General features: G+C 36.1%; 1 protein-coding gene across 1 annotated transcript; it reads right to left on the bottom strand.

Moving 5' to 3' along the window:
* Positions 1 to 431: 431 nt before the first annotated feature.
* Positions 432 to 16,034, bottom strand: LOC139967485 (synaptic vesicular amine transporter-like). The gene is made up of 16 exons (XM_071971358.1): positions 15,625 to 16,034; positions 11,494 to 11,656; positions 9,042 to 9,507; positions 8,102 to 8,160; positions 7,771 to 7,854; positions 7,317 to 7,409; positions 6,398 to 6,487; positions 5,725 to 5,829; positions 5,339 to 5,434; positions 4,841 to 4,919; positions 4,471 to 4,522; positions 4,145 to 4,208; positions 3,546 to 3,665; positions 3,220 to 3,265; positions 2,859 to 2,946; positions 432 to 2,004 (listed from the first exon to the last, which is right to left on the bottom strand). Exons 1-16 carry the CDS (start codon positions 15,625 to 15,627, stop codon positions 1,906 to 1,908), a joined length of 1,707 nt encoding a protein of 568 aa, XP_071827459.1. The 5' UTR covers positions 15,628 to 16,034; the 3' UTR covers positions 432 to 1,905.
* Between the last annotated feature and the right edge of the window lie 430 nt (positions 16,035 to 16,464).

Raw genomic sequence — 16,464 nt, 5'->3', positions numbered from 1 at the left:
GTAGGCCTTACAGTGATATCAAACTGAAGATAAGTCCTCAATGAACATTGAAGATGCCAGAAATACCTGATCTATAAAGAACTGCTGTTGACACAAATATACTCCTTAAAATTCCTGCAGTAAACCAGATAAACCTTTGTTATTTAAATGAGGATGTCGATTGGAGCCGTTATAGAGTGACTTCGTCGGTGAGCGTCGATACGAGAAATTCTATCGTAAAGAAAAAGGTTTATGTTTAACGTTTTCTTTGTGTTATGAGACTTACACATTTGACGATGAAAAGGAATGTGAGCCAAATTAGTTAGTGATAGGTGTAATTGCTCATAAAGCTCCCCACCCCTCCCCCACTCACCTTCCCCCAACACAGCAGCCGCGTTCGGTCCTTTTCTGATCTGCACCTCCACAGAAGTGTTAAGAGTTGATATTTAAGTTTCATGAAATAAACCAAAAAATAAAACGAACGTACAACATATTTGCAAAGACGACTTTGTTTTTATTTGGGAGATAGCGTGCTGTAACTTACAATCATCATGGCTGTGCTATGCACTTTATACTACAAACATACACATAACATATGATATTATTAAATATGTGAAGGATATATATATATATATATATATATATATATATATATATATATATATATATATTTGTGTGTGTATGTGTGTGTTTCTGTTTACTAACATTCATTACTTCATAACTTACAAATCACCCTCTTGTAACATTCAAAAATAAAAATCATTCGCCAACATTCAACATCATATTCATCTGTTTGTCGATTGATACAATCAAGTTATGATTCGTAAGCTTTGAAGTGTATTGAACCTTTTTGTATTTACACCTTCTCTTTATTTTTTATTAACCTTCCAAAAAATGGATTTGAACCATGCATTTAGACTTCAACTCCTCGTGGGCTGTAATTGAGTCAATCTTAGGTACAGGAGGAAGCACAGTGCAAAGTTTTCAGTCCATACAGCTCTGTAGTTACCAAGTACATTTGGCAATGTGTCACGACATTGTGCACGTCTGGGAATAGTGGTTGTAATAAGGACATCAATTATTCAGTAATCAGCTGACCAAGCGATAAAGGAATTTTGACGTCCTTGTTAAATTTTATAAAAACGATTTGTGATTTAACGAAATCGTTGTATGACGTTGAAATTAAATGTATTTTGCAGATCTATTAGCAGCTTTGTACATCGAAACACAAGAGAAGGCTTAATTAAAGCTGAATTACTTAATTACATATTCATTTAGAACCAAAGTAATGAAGTAACTCATGTTACCCTGCAGGCTCGCCTAAAGATCTATAAAAAAATATTACTCAATATAACTGTTTTCATCACTTAAATCGACATCCACCTTTCATATCTGTTTATGTAAACATTATGAAGATATGAACATCTTCAAATTGATCATTTATGTAATAATATAAGTCGAACAATTATCTATGTCTAACAAAATGAGTAAACATGTCACTGTTTGTCAGCCCATGTAGACGTGTAGTTTTGTGCATGAGCATTCACGCGAAGCTCCCCGAGTCCGCTCGAAAATCCCTTCTCTTCCACCACACGATGAGGGTTTGGCGCCTATAAATACCTTTCCATGACATGACAAGCCACTTTATTTTTATTCTAAATTAAAAGACAACTTTAAACATTGAAAGATATCTTTAGTGTCAATATGTGCAGAAGATAAAAATATGAATTAAAAAGAGATAACTCAAAATATGAGGACGGGGTTGCTGCACATTTACAAAACGCCTGAATTGTCAAGACTAATCTATAGTTACTATACTAGTGTAATGCCTGTAAAGTGTATACTACAAGCTTTCGTTCTGAAATGAAAGTTTCTTAGCGTGCAAGATGTTATTGTTCGTCTGAAAGGGCTAGTGCTGTTTCAGCTTTAGTAATCCGAATAATCTGAGTCGTATTCCATCGTTTGGTAGTCGATTGATTTCTTCATACTGTAGGCATTTGAACCTTTCTCCGCCATCAGAATTCCCTAATAAATGAGTATGAAAATAGAACTGTGAATATGTTGAAAGGTATCTATTTAGGATTTTACATAATTGATATCGTCTTATCATATTACACATTCATACATACATACAGACATTGAAACCAGTGAGGCTCTGTGAGATGCAAAACAGAGCCATGTATATTATTGTGGTAGAAAAAAGAAGGGCCTGAGGGGGAGGGGCGTATTTTACTGCGTCCCTACTTTTCTTACTACAGGGATCACTCAGAGTGTTGCTCTGAGATTAACAAAACTATTCATATAGTGGTTTGTAAAGAGCGCCACTCGATCGTACACCGGAGATACAATAAAGATCAAGATACACATGGTGTCGGAAGTGATCAAGAGATAAACAAAAACGAGCACCAACCAATCATATGCCTTAGACTTTCTGCCTCTGTCCCTCCCACTCTTTATAAGTAAACCACTTCGCTGTTGATTTTAAGACAACGGATTCAATCTAGCATTTTGTGAACCTGGTTGAAACCAAATATTAATCCTCGACGTCGCGTAACTACAACTATATCTGTGAACAACATTAGTCATTCTTACTGTTTCATTCTGTACTGTCATTCTGTCATACTGTACTGTTTACTTACACCGCGATTCAGACTTCTCTGTAAATTTTGAGACCTTCAAACTGCCGACCCAAACTTTGCTCTATCATATCGAATCAAATACCACATCCCTCACCCTATTCATAAATGTATACACCACTATTACGTCTGATTGGTGCAATGTCACCCAGTAGGAGCAGTGCAGTGCAGTCAACTTTGTTTTATTGCGGAAAGATATCCATTAGGTGGCAGCTGATGATCTAACATACATGTAGTACTCACCACGTTTTCCTCTTTAGCCGGTGGGTTTCTTAAAAATATACAGAACGGTGCGTAGATAAAACCAACAATAGCCACCAAACGTAACATCCTGTAGGTGCAAAAATAATGTGACGTCATTCTTTCAATACAAAGAAATGGTGATAGAGTATCTTTTTAAAAAAATTAAAATTCCTTTTCGAGAGCAAAATTGTATCTATGCACAGTAAATGTCATATATTTTACCAAAGGATAAACAGATCACGTGACATGATCTACCTCTGGGCCCGGCCTGGCTATCGGCGGCCTTGCGTAGAACGTTCGTGTTGCTCGCCAGTGATAGGCTGATACAATGGAATATTCATACGTTATGAATACTACTTACCAACTAAAGCCAACCGCTTGCACTATAGCACCGCTTAGAGATGGACCTGTAAGTTATGTAATAAGAGGAGAGATTCAGTTACACTGAATAAATCTGTTGAAAATTAGTACGACTTACTATAGGTACGGGATTTGACTGTATAGCCACTGTGTGGTAATTCACACACATAATGTTACCGGTGAACGTTTACGTATGATTATGATGTACGCTACCGTATATATTCCATGATGTTTATAAAGAAACTCGTCAAACTATGAGCAACATAAATATTGGAAAGGTATTCTAATTATACGGATCTATCGCTATATTACCCAAGTGGACCTTACCAATAGAAAATCCAATACAGAGGCCAACATCAGCAATGGCGTAGATGCCTCCATAGACGGACGAGTGACGTATGTCCACTAAGTGAGCCATGATCGGCATCATCGTCCCATCAACCATACCTGTGAGGTCAAAGGTCATCAATAATGAAAACTTTAAGTAAAGTTTGTGACCTCGAATTAACAGAAGTTTTGATTGCGTCTTTACGGTTAATGGTGCTCATATAATTATTGTGTCCATTTTCTATCAGATAGCTTACCGGTAACATATATATATATATATATATATATATATATATATATATATATATATATATATATATATATATATATATATATATATATATATATAACGCATTGGAATTTGGGTTAGAAGGGGGGGGGGGGGATAGGGAAGGTACTGTTGCAAAGATTGGTGGTGTTTATAGAACACCACCACAAGTAGAGCATGGACCAACTTTCAGCTTTCCAGTCTATTTTAGGAATGATTAAGTTTGCCGTCACCTGTTATTTACAGTGGCATTCTGGTTACAGAGAGGTGAACGGATTATAAAGGTCAATGCAAGTCGTAACTGTCTAAAGCTTAGTACTTAAATATTTACCTATTCCAAACCCAATGGCCATATTGGGAGCTATGAGGTGCGGAAACACCGTCGAGAACGGGATCTACGAAAATCAAGTTTAAAGTTAACATTATAAAATCGGATATCTATATTTATGACAGTGTCTCCGGCTGTCAATTTTACAAGTAATAACTTAATTTGTAAAATTAATAATAGTTGCACACTGTTCGATCCAATGGCACATTTTTAGTTAAAATGTGGGAACAATTTCGTAAGCCTAAATCGTATCCCTTTGATCGAAAAACTTCCATCCCCACGATCTGAGAAGAGTTAAAACTTGTATAGAATAATCTGTGTCTACTTACCGCTAACATTCCTACGCCGATAACAACTAGTCCCAACAAGGAGCACAGCCATCTGTATATTCGAGGAAAACAATATGACGTTGTGATGACGTTATGTTGGCATGCCTGCGCAGGACTTCAAAGTTGTGTTGTTGTGGTGGTGGTGGGGGAGGGGGCACTGAACATACTAGCAAAATTAAACATCTCTCGGTGACAGCAAACAGTGATATTATAAAAATGATTAATTGGGGTTATTTCGGAAACAGTCAAATTCGAATCCCATGCACCATGAACATGGGCTTTATTGCAAATACTGTTTACCTTTAATTAATCATAACACTTATTTATCTCTCCTATCAAAACTGAATTCAAAACGTCCAGATGATCTTACCTGCCTATCTTATTTCCAAGTGCCCCAAAGATATTTGCACTGACTAAATAGGAAAAGCTTGCTGGTAAGAAAGCCGCACCTGATGTATAAACATGGAGGAATATTTTTAAGTTACATATCAATATATATATATATATATATATATATATATATATATATATATATATATATATATATATATATATGTATATATATATATATATATATATATATATATATATATATATATATATATATATATATATATATATATATATAGATATATATGAGTTGAGGGAAGGGAAAGAAAGGGCTGAGAAGGGACGGGACGGGAAGGGAGCGGTTATGTGGGAAGATGACAATGAGTTCAAATTTCGTTTACATTAACATACAACCGCACCTTACTGGCAATTGAAAGGGCTAAATTACACTTCCGTGCATCAACCAACCATGTAGCTAAAATTGGTATAATTTTATAAAGTATAATATGAAATAATATATGAAGCTAGTCTTACATACCAAGTTCCCACTTTGAGGGAGACATTTTAAAAATCATCCAAAGCGGCAAAGATGGCTCCAACATCGCAATACCGACGTTACCAAAAGTGAGGGCGCCTGTCACGAAAAAGTAAGAGAGAATGTGTACACTTGATGACAATATCTCAATGTATGAGTTGTTGTTTTATAGGTACCCGTTCAGTTGGTCAGTGACAGTCATCTTACGACACCCACTTACCTTTTGCCATCAGCAAACATCTTTGCCAAGGAAATATAATGACTTGGTCCATTGATAAAGTTCTTTTCTACGAGGACTAATGAAAAGTATACCAGAGGTTTTCAGAACCGCGCAAGGTCTGCTTTGACAAATCAGGGAATAACGTCGTCACAATGATTTTTATACATACCAGCAGCAATGAGGACATACGGGTCTTTTAACAGCTGTGTCAACGACGTCCCCACAATGTCTGTCTCTTTCTTGATTGACGGGTTTAGAATTAGTAACTGCAGCACTGAAAGAAGAATGTATATCCTCACGTTATATGTATATGCCGATTGAATTACAACAGTAGTGAAACGAAAGAAGCAACTTTAACTGTATTAAACATGAAAATAACTTTAACTTCTACACTGAGAGATGTCCTCGTATACCCCACCCCCCCCCCCAAAAAAAAAACAACATTTGAATTATAACATTATAAACGAAATATAGGTAACTTTGACTGTAGTAAACAACACCGAAATTTAATAAAGAACGTATCATAATATGAACATAAAACCAATACAGAACTGCAGGAATTAAAATCAGGTGTACATTAAGACACCCCTGACCAAATGTGACCAAAGAAAGTTGGTTCACAATCTTGCGTAATACATTTGCGTAAACGCATAATGACGTTTCGAATTGACATGAATGCGTGTTTAATATCGAACATTATAAATAAAGCTTTACGAGCATTAGGAAGAAAATGCGGATTTATCGTGAGCTGCGGTAGATGTTAATTCCGGTTGTAATTTATAACAAAATAAATGAACTAGTGATAGAGTATGGCTTTGAACTTAACTAAAAGTAAGACTTACTTCCTTCCAAGAAGGCCAACATGGCGAGGATATAGAAAGGAGCAGATTTACCGAGAAATTCGTACATGACGCCACCAAACGGAGGTCCGACTGAAAAAAAGAATATAATGTAAAAATAGGAATGAAGCATCAATTGAATGCATACAGGGGAACATAAATTATATTACTGTGAGGTATGGGTGGGAGGGGATGTTTGGGGTCCATTTCTTATGGATTTTGTTTCACAATATATATACTGTAGATTTGTCCAAGTCGTAAACAAAAACATTTCCCATGGCAATGTCCGAGTTTGATGAGCTGGTTTGCTCCCGTCTTGCATTATTGTAGAAAACCAATAGAAAGTACAAATGCATGGTACATTACAATACAATGCATGTAACTGAGTCTTTCCTCATCCTTTGTATGTGATTCTGTCCAATAATGAAGCTAGTCAATCAATTATGTTTAATTCTTCTTCTTAACGGTGACGTCACTGAGTACGAAAAAAATTTATCGATAAACTTACAATTGGGTAAAATATTTAAATCATCCTGAAAGGAAGATTTACATTTACATTTTGATTTTCTTCACATAAAATTGACGCCTATGCCTTAACTGTAATACGTACACTTAAAATGAGTTATTGGGAAAAATTGTAATACTGCTTTTCACTAATGAGAGAAGAGTGAGGTTAGGGTGTGGGGTTGGTAAGTTTCTTTCCATTCTACATATTAAGTTATGTGAACCAAACATGCACTGCATGTGTTCATATGGGATTACGCGCTCGTCATCAGGTCACGGTTTGATAACGAGGGCGTTATCGGATCACGGACCAAAAATCCCTTGTGAACCCACTCGTGGTCATGATCACGAGGTCTGCATATAGGATCGGATCACGTGCGCGATAATGGTGACCACCAAACCGAGAGTGAATCCTTACTAAAGACACCAAATGCGAGTCCGGACAGAGCAAATCCAACAGCTGCACCTCTCTCGTTGTCGTCATGGTAACGGTCAGCTAGCATTCCCATCCCTAATGAGGTAAACAAGGAAGAAAACTTATTGAACTTCATCTCGACGTTGGACATATGCATATCATAGGTTCTATAGGCGGACATGGTCTTGCATATATGCCCATGCACACTATTAGAAAATTGTCACTTAAATTGTTTATGTGAATGTTAACGAGGATAAGTTCTTATTTTCATTCTTACAGAGTTTAAAAACATTTATATGTACATCTATATGGTAGAACCTCCCCTATAAAACTGCACGTGGTAACGTCCCTTAACAAACCTTTGACCGCATGGGCAAAAAAATTGCTACTAAAAAGAAAGCAAAGGTAAACGAAATACTGATAGACAGAAAGACAGCAAAGGCCGGGACTTTCTCACCTGCAACGGAAGAGCATGAAGATCCAACGCCTTGCAACATCCTAGCTATAAGAAGGACAGGATAGCTCTCACCGATCGCAAAAACTAAGGAAAAATTCAAATATAAGCTTTTATGTCAACGTGATCGTTCATTCTAATCGAAATCGTCATCGTCATCACCACACAAAATTATATATATATATATATATATATATATATATATATATATATATATATATATATATATATATATATATATATATATATATATATATATATATATGTGTGTGTGTAAACCTGAACATTTCATTTTTGATTGAAGAAAGACTGTACCTTAAGCACAGAGACTTACCTAAAGTCGAAACAAATATGATTATAAAGCCAGTGAACATTGGTAAGCTATAACCTAACCTGAAAGAGGGAAAGGAAAAATGTAAGAACTTGATTTACTATTCTTGTTTTTCTTCAAGAAAGCTCACAGGAATGTAATGCAATGTGTTCGACCGGTCCATAACGAAAGGATGATAGTGCTGACCAATGACAGTGTAATTAATAAACCACGCTTACTCAATGTGGTATATAGATTCAGATATCTTCTCCTTGCTTTGGAAATCACTCACTGAAAACGTAATCACTGTGATTTTAACTAAATTACATGAGCTAAGTTTATTTAATTACGATACTTTTGAAGCATGATTAATTGATGGTAAGAGTCGGTAAGATTAACTCTATAACTTTCCTTTTGGGAATCAAAAAAGCAGGTTGATTTCCACTAGTAATTTGAAAGGATAAAACATGGATTGAAAAAGCAACCGAAAATAGATAAAATGCGAGAGATATGCACGCATAGAATTTATAGAACTTCCAAGGCTGCGATCTCTCAATGTTTGCGTATGAACACGTGCGGACAACAGACCATCTCATTTAAATGAGTGCACTCCTGCTCCCGGGACCGCCATTTAACAACGAAACTAAGAGGGTGTACCATATGACTACCCTTTTTTTCAAGTATTGAGTGGGAGGTGCAGGTATAGCCTACCCCATCTTCACCACCGCAGTGCCACCGATTTTTTTTTGTGTTCAACAACACTGCAAAGCAGCAGTTTTTAATTGGTAAGAGAATTTGGATAATAGTGGACTTTAAAACCGATATTTCTTGTGGGTGGACATTCTAACATCTTCACCACAGAGTTATTTATATGTTCATCTGGATTTACCGGAAAGTGACGCAAATTTGGTCAATGAGACTTAAATTGATATGCTTTAGTCATTACCACAAAATATAAACTGACCTGTTAGTTGCCATACCCACAAAAGGATTCGTCAAAAGTTGCACGAAAGCCTTGCTACCGAAGAGGATGCCAACCTTCACGTTCTCCTGTCTAATCACGTGACCTAACTGAATTTTCAAGTCTTGCGCAATCCCCAGCCTCCGGATGGAATCTTCTGTATTCTTCATATCTTTCGAGGGCGCACCAGTCGTCATCGGTCTCATGTCATTGAAAGAACCTCCCTCCAATTGCTCTTCGTAAATGGCAATTAAATGTTGCAAGAGCACTGTTTTGTTCGAATAGTCAAGCGGAAAATCGAGGGATCCACTGGGTGGGCCACTACTCAGGGAAGAAACGGAAGTCGTTACCGACTCCGGAAGTGACGTTGGTAAAGCCGTCATTAACTTACTACCCTGTATGCGATTTTTCTCTTTCAAGTAAAGGTCTGGGTGCTCCTGGCTGAAGATGAAATCTGGTATGATAGGGACTGAAGATGAAGAGAATAAACAATTTCCATTGAAGACGTTCAGAGCAAGGAACATCTTTATCCCCTTTTCTGAGGTATTGGGGAAATTCAGTGGTTAAAGATAAAACAAGTAAGAAAGTAACAAAATATGAAATTCCGTTCACCTCTCATTTTCTAATTATACATCTGCATTGACACTCAAATGTATCAGCACGATTCATTGCAAGACATATTGCAATACAAAAATGTGATACAGAATAACACTAACAGTGCATTGTCAACACATTGTTTTTGAATACGTGTGTATGGTAGCATAGCAATACATATCCTTAGGCGCATAAACGTTTCATACAGTTTGTATGTTAGGGTAAATATCACATCTTAGTACGCGTTTGAATGGTTTCGTCTCTTTCGTTTTCTTGTGGAGCAGGATCTATAACAGATGTGTTTACTCTTGTTACGAAGATCGCCGTATCGAACTAGCTGTTCGTGCTATTACTGTTCTCAAGTCCCTCTGGCCTAGAGATTGGATTTCGCGCATTGCCTACACAATTATCGATCTATGCTCCTTTATATTCAGTAATGTATCCTAGGGGCGTTTACCAGTTCTACCCTAATGTACAGGCCAATGCATTATGCATACTAAAGCCCAAGCAGAGATTTATAATTTTGTATACCTGCAAGATTTTGTTGGAATTTCCTAAAGCGAACTTTTGCAGAAAAAGTATCAATTTCTTTCTTGTTGCAGTAATTAAAGCTCGTCTTAAAAAGAAGAAGAAAGAAACCGGAAATACTCCTGCAACCAGTATTGCTTCGTTTACCATGTCTCGAAAAGGAAGATAATAACTTTAGACTAGAGGGCTAAGATTATATAATCACGGAAACACCAACCAGAAAATATTCGCCGATAGTCGTTTTGTTACAAGCTTAGAAATTAACCGACTTTAAATGAGGATTTTCTGTCCCTGAGTTTTTAAAGGTCAACTCTCATTTTTTACTAAGATATGGGATTAGAGCTCTACATGGAATGTAGTTATCAGCGCAAAACACAGAATATTGAAAATGAGTGTTTTCCAGTATATCCAAACTGCCCTTATTTTAAAGGCGGTCGGTCTTTTCATTATACGCAAAGAGATTGGTGAACATTACTGTAGCATCCATTTTATATTATGACTAACACTGCGATACCCGAAATGGCATTGACAATATTTAACATCTTGTTCCAGTAAGTCACCGTTTGTGTAGCATTCCGTTTGTGAATACAACGCTGTAAGCTGTTTCAAGGTTCCACCTCGGTTAATATACATGTGTCAAATAGCTTTCCGTCAGTCAAGTGTGACAATTTTCTACTGATAATACCTCTATATTATAAATTCCACTAATACCATGCTTCAAAACACCCGTATTGGTAGTACCAGCAGTGCCTCATCTTTGTTTGATAGAAACACAACATTCGTTCTGCTCATACTGTCAGCACAAATGCTTAGAAGCATGACATGAAAGTTTGTAAAAACAAAATTCCAAACAATCGGTGCTTCCGTACTATTTTAAATGTTAAAAACAAATATACTTATAAGAGCTGTTATCTTGCGTACGGTATAGGTTAACGAGGCAGAGTACTTCCCAAGAAGTTCTCTTACTGGTTGAGCGATTGATTAACTTTCGAACTTAACTAACATTGACTTTTTTTGCCATATTTCATGATTTGGGAGGAGGGCTTTAAGCTATATCTTGTATACAAAGTACAGTCGAGTAACTAGCTATAAAGAAATAGATTAATTGATCAGTAGTAAGGCCTAAAAATCAAATGTAAAGAGTCAAATGGAAATGTTCAAAAAGCTTCCTTTTCTCGTCATTATTTGAATGAAAACATACTAGTATAACATACTAGTAATATATACTAAATATACCAGCCAATACACTGCATATACTTGTTACTGGATTTATAGACAAAAGGCCCAAACCTAGTAATCAAGAGCAACTCCAGAAGTCTTTGTTTTGTCTTACCAATGACGGTCATGAGCATATTATCCAACAAAAGGGCGAAGAAGACAACGAGCAAAACCAATTGTCTGGAGCCACGAACCCTCTCAATGCACTTCTTAGCGTTAAATGACTCCTGGCACTCCTCTGCAGAGACCAAACAGTTCTCTTCAATAGGGCCCTTCATCTGAGAGATAAGCAATCATTTCATAGTTTTATCAAATCAGATCCTAACTTTCAGCACGAGTACGATATCACAAGTACAGAAACGGGTACAATGTTGCTGGAGCGAGTACATTGTCATGGACATGTCCGAGAGTATCATATCGAGTACAATGTCATAGATAGGAATCTACAAGGTCTTGGATCAATGCACTCTTAAATTTTATTTCAGAAGCATTATTCACTTCTTATTCATTCGATGATGTAGGAGTTGAGAGAGAATAAACTGGCGGTTAATTATGAAACTGTTGACTCTTTGTTGAGCTTACTTATACGATTATGTAACAGCACTGCGAAATATTATATAATATCAATTTTCGGCATTTAATCCAAATTGACGGTGGGATTTTTTTCCATCCATCCCATTAACTTTCTTCATGTCGTGTTCATGGCTGCATTAAGCTGTTGAAGGGTGGATGGGTGTGTGTGTTGGGGGGGGGGGGGTTGCAGTGATTCTCATTCTTTAGCAATTAGTCCTGCAAATGATTACATACAGTATTCTCAATACTTTATCAAGCTTTGTCATCTTTGCAGGTGAACTAAATGTTTGTAGGTTTTCTTCTCTTTTCGTTTTGAGTATAATAATTAGGTTTCTTCGTAAAAGGCTTCATTCATTGACGTACATACTTAATCTATAAGTTTGTCTGATTTAAGGAACTTTGATGATGTATGTAACAATTGCGTCTTTTGACTTTCCTTCCGTTTATTTTTTAATGACGTATATTTTCCCCCGTATTTACGCAGATGCCACATCAAATCAGTGAGTTACAAACAGAACTCACTGATCAAACCAACATGCTTGTTTATGCGAGATTTAATTTCCCCCCTCCTGTAGGCTCTCTTTCATTCTCTCACGATGATACAACGCCAACCTTCACTACTAATTAAGAGTCGTGGGACTATTAATAATCAACACACGGCGGTTTGTAAGGCTCGCCGTTAACACATTTAATTAAGTGGCATTTCGAACCCCAAAATAATTAGTTATTCGTATGATGCAACAATACTTGCGACCATGGTAGTGAAATACGGAAGAAAACGAACAGGAAAGAAAACCATAAAAGATTTCTATTTAAAACAATACGAAAACAAAGTGTATTTCCAAGGTCGGCTTGCAATGGTCGGACGCCTCGCTCTTTGCCCGTATACAAGTTATTAACCTATCCACACAGTATAACCTTGGCTATTGGTATATGTTAGTCTATATATATGATGTAAATAAACAAATGTTGAAATAGGCATCGTGTTTTACAAAAGTATGCAGATATCTTATGCGCGTAAATCACGTTGTGTATATGTTTTCATGTATGTATGTGTGTATGTATGCGTCTGTGTGGGGGGGGGGGGGAGTCTGTGGGACAGGGGCAGTTTGAAGAACAGTAAGTAAACGGAGAAGGGAAGTGTTAGCAGCAGGGTTTGTGTCGTGTCCATTGCTTGTCAAGTTGAGTGGCAAAATCTGTAAGATGTATCCACACATATGCATGTGATGAGCAATCTTCCAAAAAAAAAAGGAAAAAAAAAAAGGTAAAATATGACGGCGTTTGATAGATTTCACGGTTTTCATGAATAATTTTGACATTTTGTACAATGAGTGAAACGAAATAACGCCTTTAGGTGAAATCTGTTACTTTTCCCTTTTTTGTGTGGCTTGTTTGTGTATTATTCATGTATAGGCTATATAGGCGTTTCTGTAAGCACAATATCGTTGTTAACATCATTTCTTTGAAAAAGTAAAGACAAAATCCATACAGGTATACTTAATAAAGAAATCGATCGAAATTGGTCCAAAATAGGACAAGATTTCTTATCGACTTCGGGAAGCTGTTCCCCACGAGTGGCGTCTTTACCATGTATATATCATGATGATGTTGACATTGCTAACTTAAGGGTAGTCAGTTTAGGCCCCAAATTATAGCACGCTATAATTGCTAGAAGTTTTCGAAAAGTACATTCCTGATGTTCTTTACTCTCCAAATTGTTCTCAGACATTATTAAGGAACACACAAGATGACGTAATGTCTAAGTGATGACAACTTCCTCGAAAGTTGTAATAAAAACAGTTCAAGAATTTTGACCAAAGGTGACCATATTTGTATATCTAGCATATTTGGAGCCAAAACAGCATACATTTAGCTTTAATATATATATATATATATATATATATATATATATATATATATATATATATAGGAATAACGGAAAAACTGTTAAACAACTATGCTGCATTTAGAGAAAGGCTGGATCTCGAGTGAGATACAATAATAGAATTAGGTAAGTGATTGGAAGTAAAACAGCCAATGTATATATATATATATATATACATATACATATATTTCCCTTTCCCATCCCCCCTTTTCATCTGGCGAGTTTGCAGGGCTAAACATCATGGTACATTCTCATGACGGTATATATCTAATAAGTAAAATAATTTTCAAACAATCCTATTTCTGAATTATACGTGCGAGATAAATTACGAAGGATTTTCGGTCATGTAGTGGAGAATTTCATCATTTGCGTCTATTGTTCAACCAACACATCCCTAAATGGTTTCCTCCTTTTTGCTAGGCGGTGGTGGTGGGGGGGGGGGGCTAGTATGTTAAATCGTCCAGGGAGGTTTCTATTTAATTTTGGTAAATTGAGGGAAGGGGAGGGGGAAGGGAAGGTGGGAGGGGGTTCTTAGATGCTAAATGGTCTATATATCTGCAACTTTTGAAAAAAATGTTGAAGAACATTTGACTGTTTACGTTGTTCAATTTATCAGTATTTGATTGAAAGGAACTATAGAACTCCAACCTATTGGTACGATACATTTAAAATATATCTATGAAGAATAACAGGTAGGCTATGCTTGGTAAAGTTTGCTGCAAACTAGGAGTAGAAATCACATATTAAAAAAAAGACTGTTTTTGTTTATAACAACAATAATGTAATTTTAAATCCAGTGCACTCATTATACAGATTCCAAGAAACAACCAAATACAGTTTTTCATGCCGAACCTTTTAATTTCGAATAATTACTAACCGGTCTACCAGCAACGATTTAATCAGTAAATAATGAAATACGACTTAGGCCTATGACAAGTATTAGTTTTATCCCAACGTGATATACGCAAATTTCTGCATGACATTTTGTTGGCAAATGCGATATGTTATTGCTGTGTGCCTATAGGTATATACAATATACTGTTATGACATGAGAGTCACAATGAAAAGACTACCAGCTATTTTAATGTCTATTATACCAGATCCCAATACACTTCCTCCCATGAATTTTGCTACAATAATACTATTTTTGTCTAAATTGTCGCAATGACAATACTCCAACCAAAAATGAGGGATGAGGGGTATGGGGGTGGTTGGAGAAAGAGACGACCCAAAGGGAGGGCGAGGTGAGGTTGTGGATACTCAAACTACAATTCATGATGAATCGCAGTATGGATAAACAAATTAGTTAATAAGGCTAGAGTAAAGAAACACTTGGCGATATGATTTTCAAGAAACGTTTTCCTTTTATACGTCCGGATACACGTTATAGGTAACCGAGCCTATCACAGGCCTCGCTTGCCTCAAACTTAATTATTATTATATAGACTATTACATATAACAAAAAACTATTACATTTATTATAGAACATTATGCTGTTGTTACACATATTACAATATATAATTCATTATTACACATAATGTTAATACATGAATTGATATTACTCATATGTTTTAATTTTATATTATAACATATATCTTAATTTATAAATATTTATTACATAAATTTTATCCTATCGTTGAGATCGAGTTAACTTCTTTTATTGATTTTTTGTCTTGCATCAGCCCTTCTTCATCTACTTCATATCATGTTTGGTATTATTCTCCTTTGGTTTCATAATAATGAAATAAAATAAATACTATGAAATTCAATATCAGAAATGTTACTTACCATATCGCCAAACAAACAAGGACAAATAAACCTTCGATGTATCCAAAGAAAATATGAAGACCAAAAATGACAGCTTTAGTTTGAATAAGAAATCTCGTTGACACTTTTTTTCATCTGGAAAGCGGATACTATCCTCCGCGGGTATCCAATCTTCAATGAAGATAAGGTGGGCTTACCACTCCCCGAGAGAACTAATTCCCTTTCTAAGGTTTCAGCTTTGAAATTTTTCAGAAAAATGCAAATCTTTTTCTTTTGTCATTCAAAGCGCCTTCAGTTTCTTGAGTTACTGATGAGGTAATTACCCAGTAGCCTTTGTGTTATTACGATAATACAATGTGTGTTAGACGAAGAAAATTTCTGTCAAACACGGACTCTCTCTGTTTATCAATTAAGTTACACTGTTGGCTAATAAGTTACTTGCGTTACTATCTGTCAGAGTACAACGATGTGGGCGCTGGATATTAGCCCTTAAAGCGATATGAAAAATGTCTTCCATGAATTGAATTAATATCTATACTTCAATGAACGCCAAGCGTATATCATTGACTTTGTTGCATTGAATATCTGACGTCAGATCTTATACGCAGAGCCATTTACATATTTATATTGTTATCCCTGTATGCACTCTCTGGTTTTTATTCTGTAGGTCGGATGTCAGGTGTTTTCCGTGACTTGATGTCAGATCGCGGCGAATGGCGTACACAAAGAAAAAAAAAGTAGTACTTGCGCTCACATAATTAAAATTAAAACTACAAATTTTTGCTTAAATGCTGTGAATCAGTGATATTTTCTAACTATGAAGATATCCTACGCTTTTAGTAAATAGAGTCGGCCTATAGG

The sequence above is a fragment of the Apostichopus japonicus genome, chromosome 5 (genome assembly GCF_037975245.1).
Source record: "Apostichopus japonicus isolate 1M-3 chromosome 5, ASM3797524v1, whole genome shotgun sequence".
In the NCBI taxonomy this organism is placed as follows: domain Eukaryota; kingdom Metazoa; phylum Echinodermata; class Holothuroidea; order Aspidochirotida; family Stichopodidae; genus Apostichopus; species Apostichopus japonicus.
This window is presented reverse-complemented; position numbering and strand designations above follow the sequence as displayed.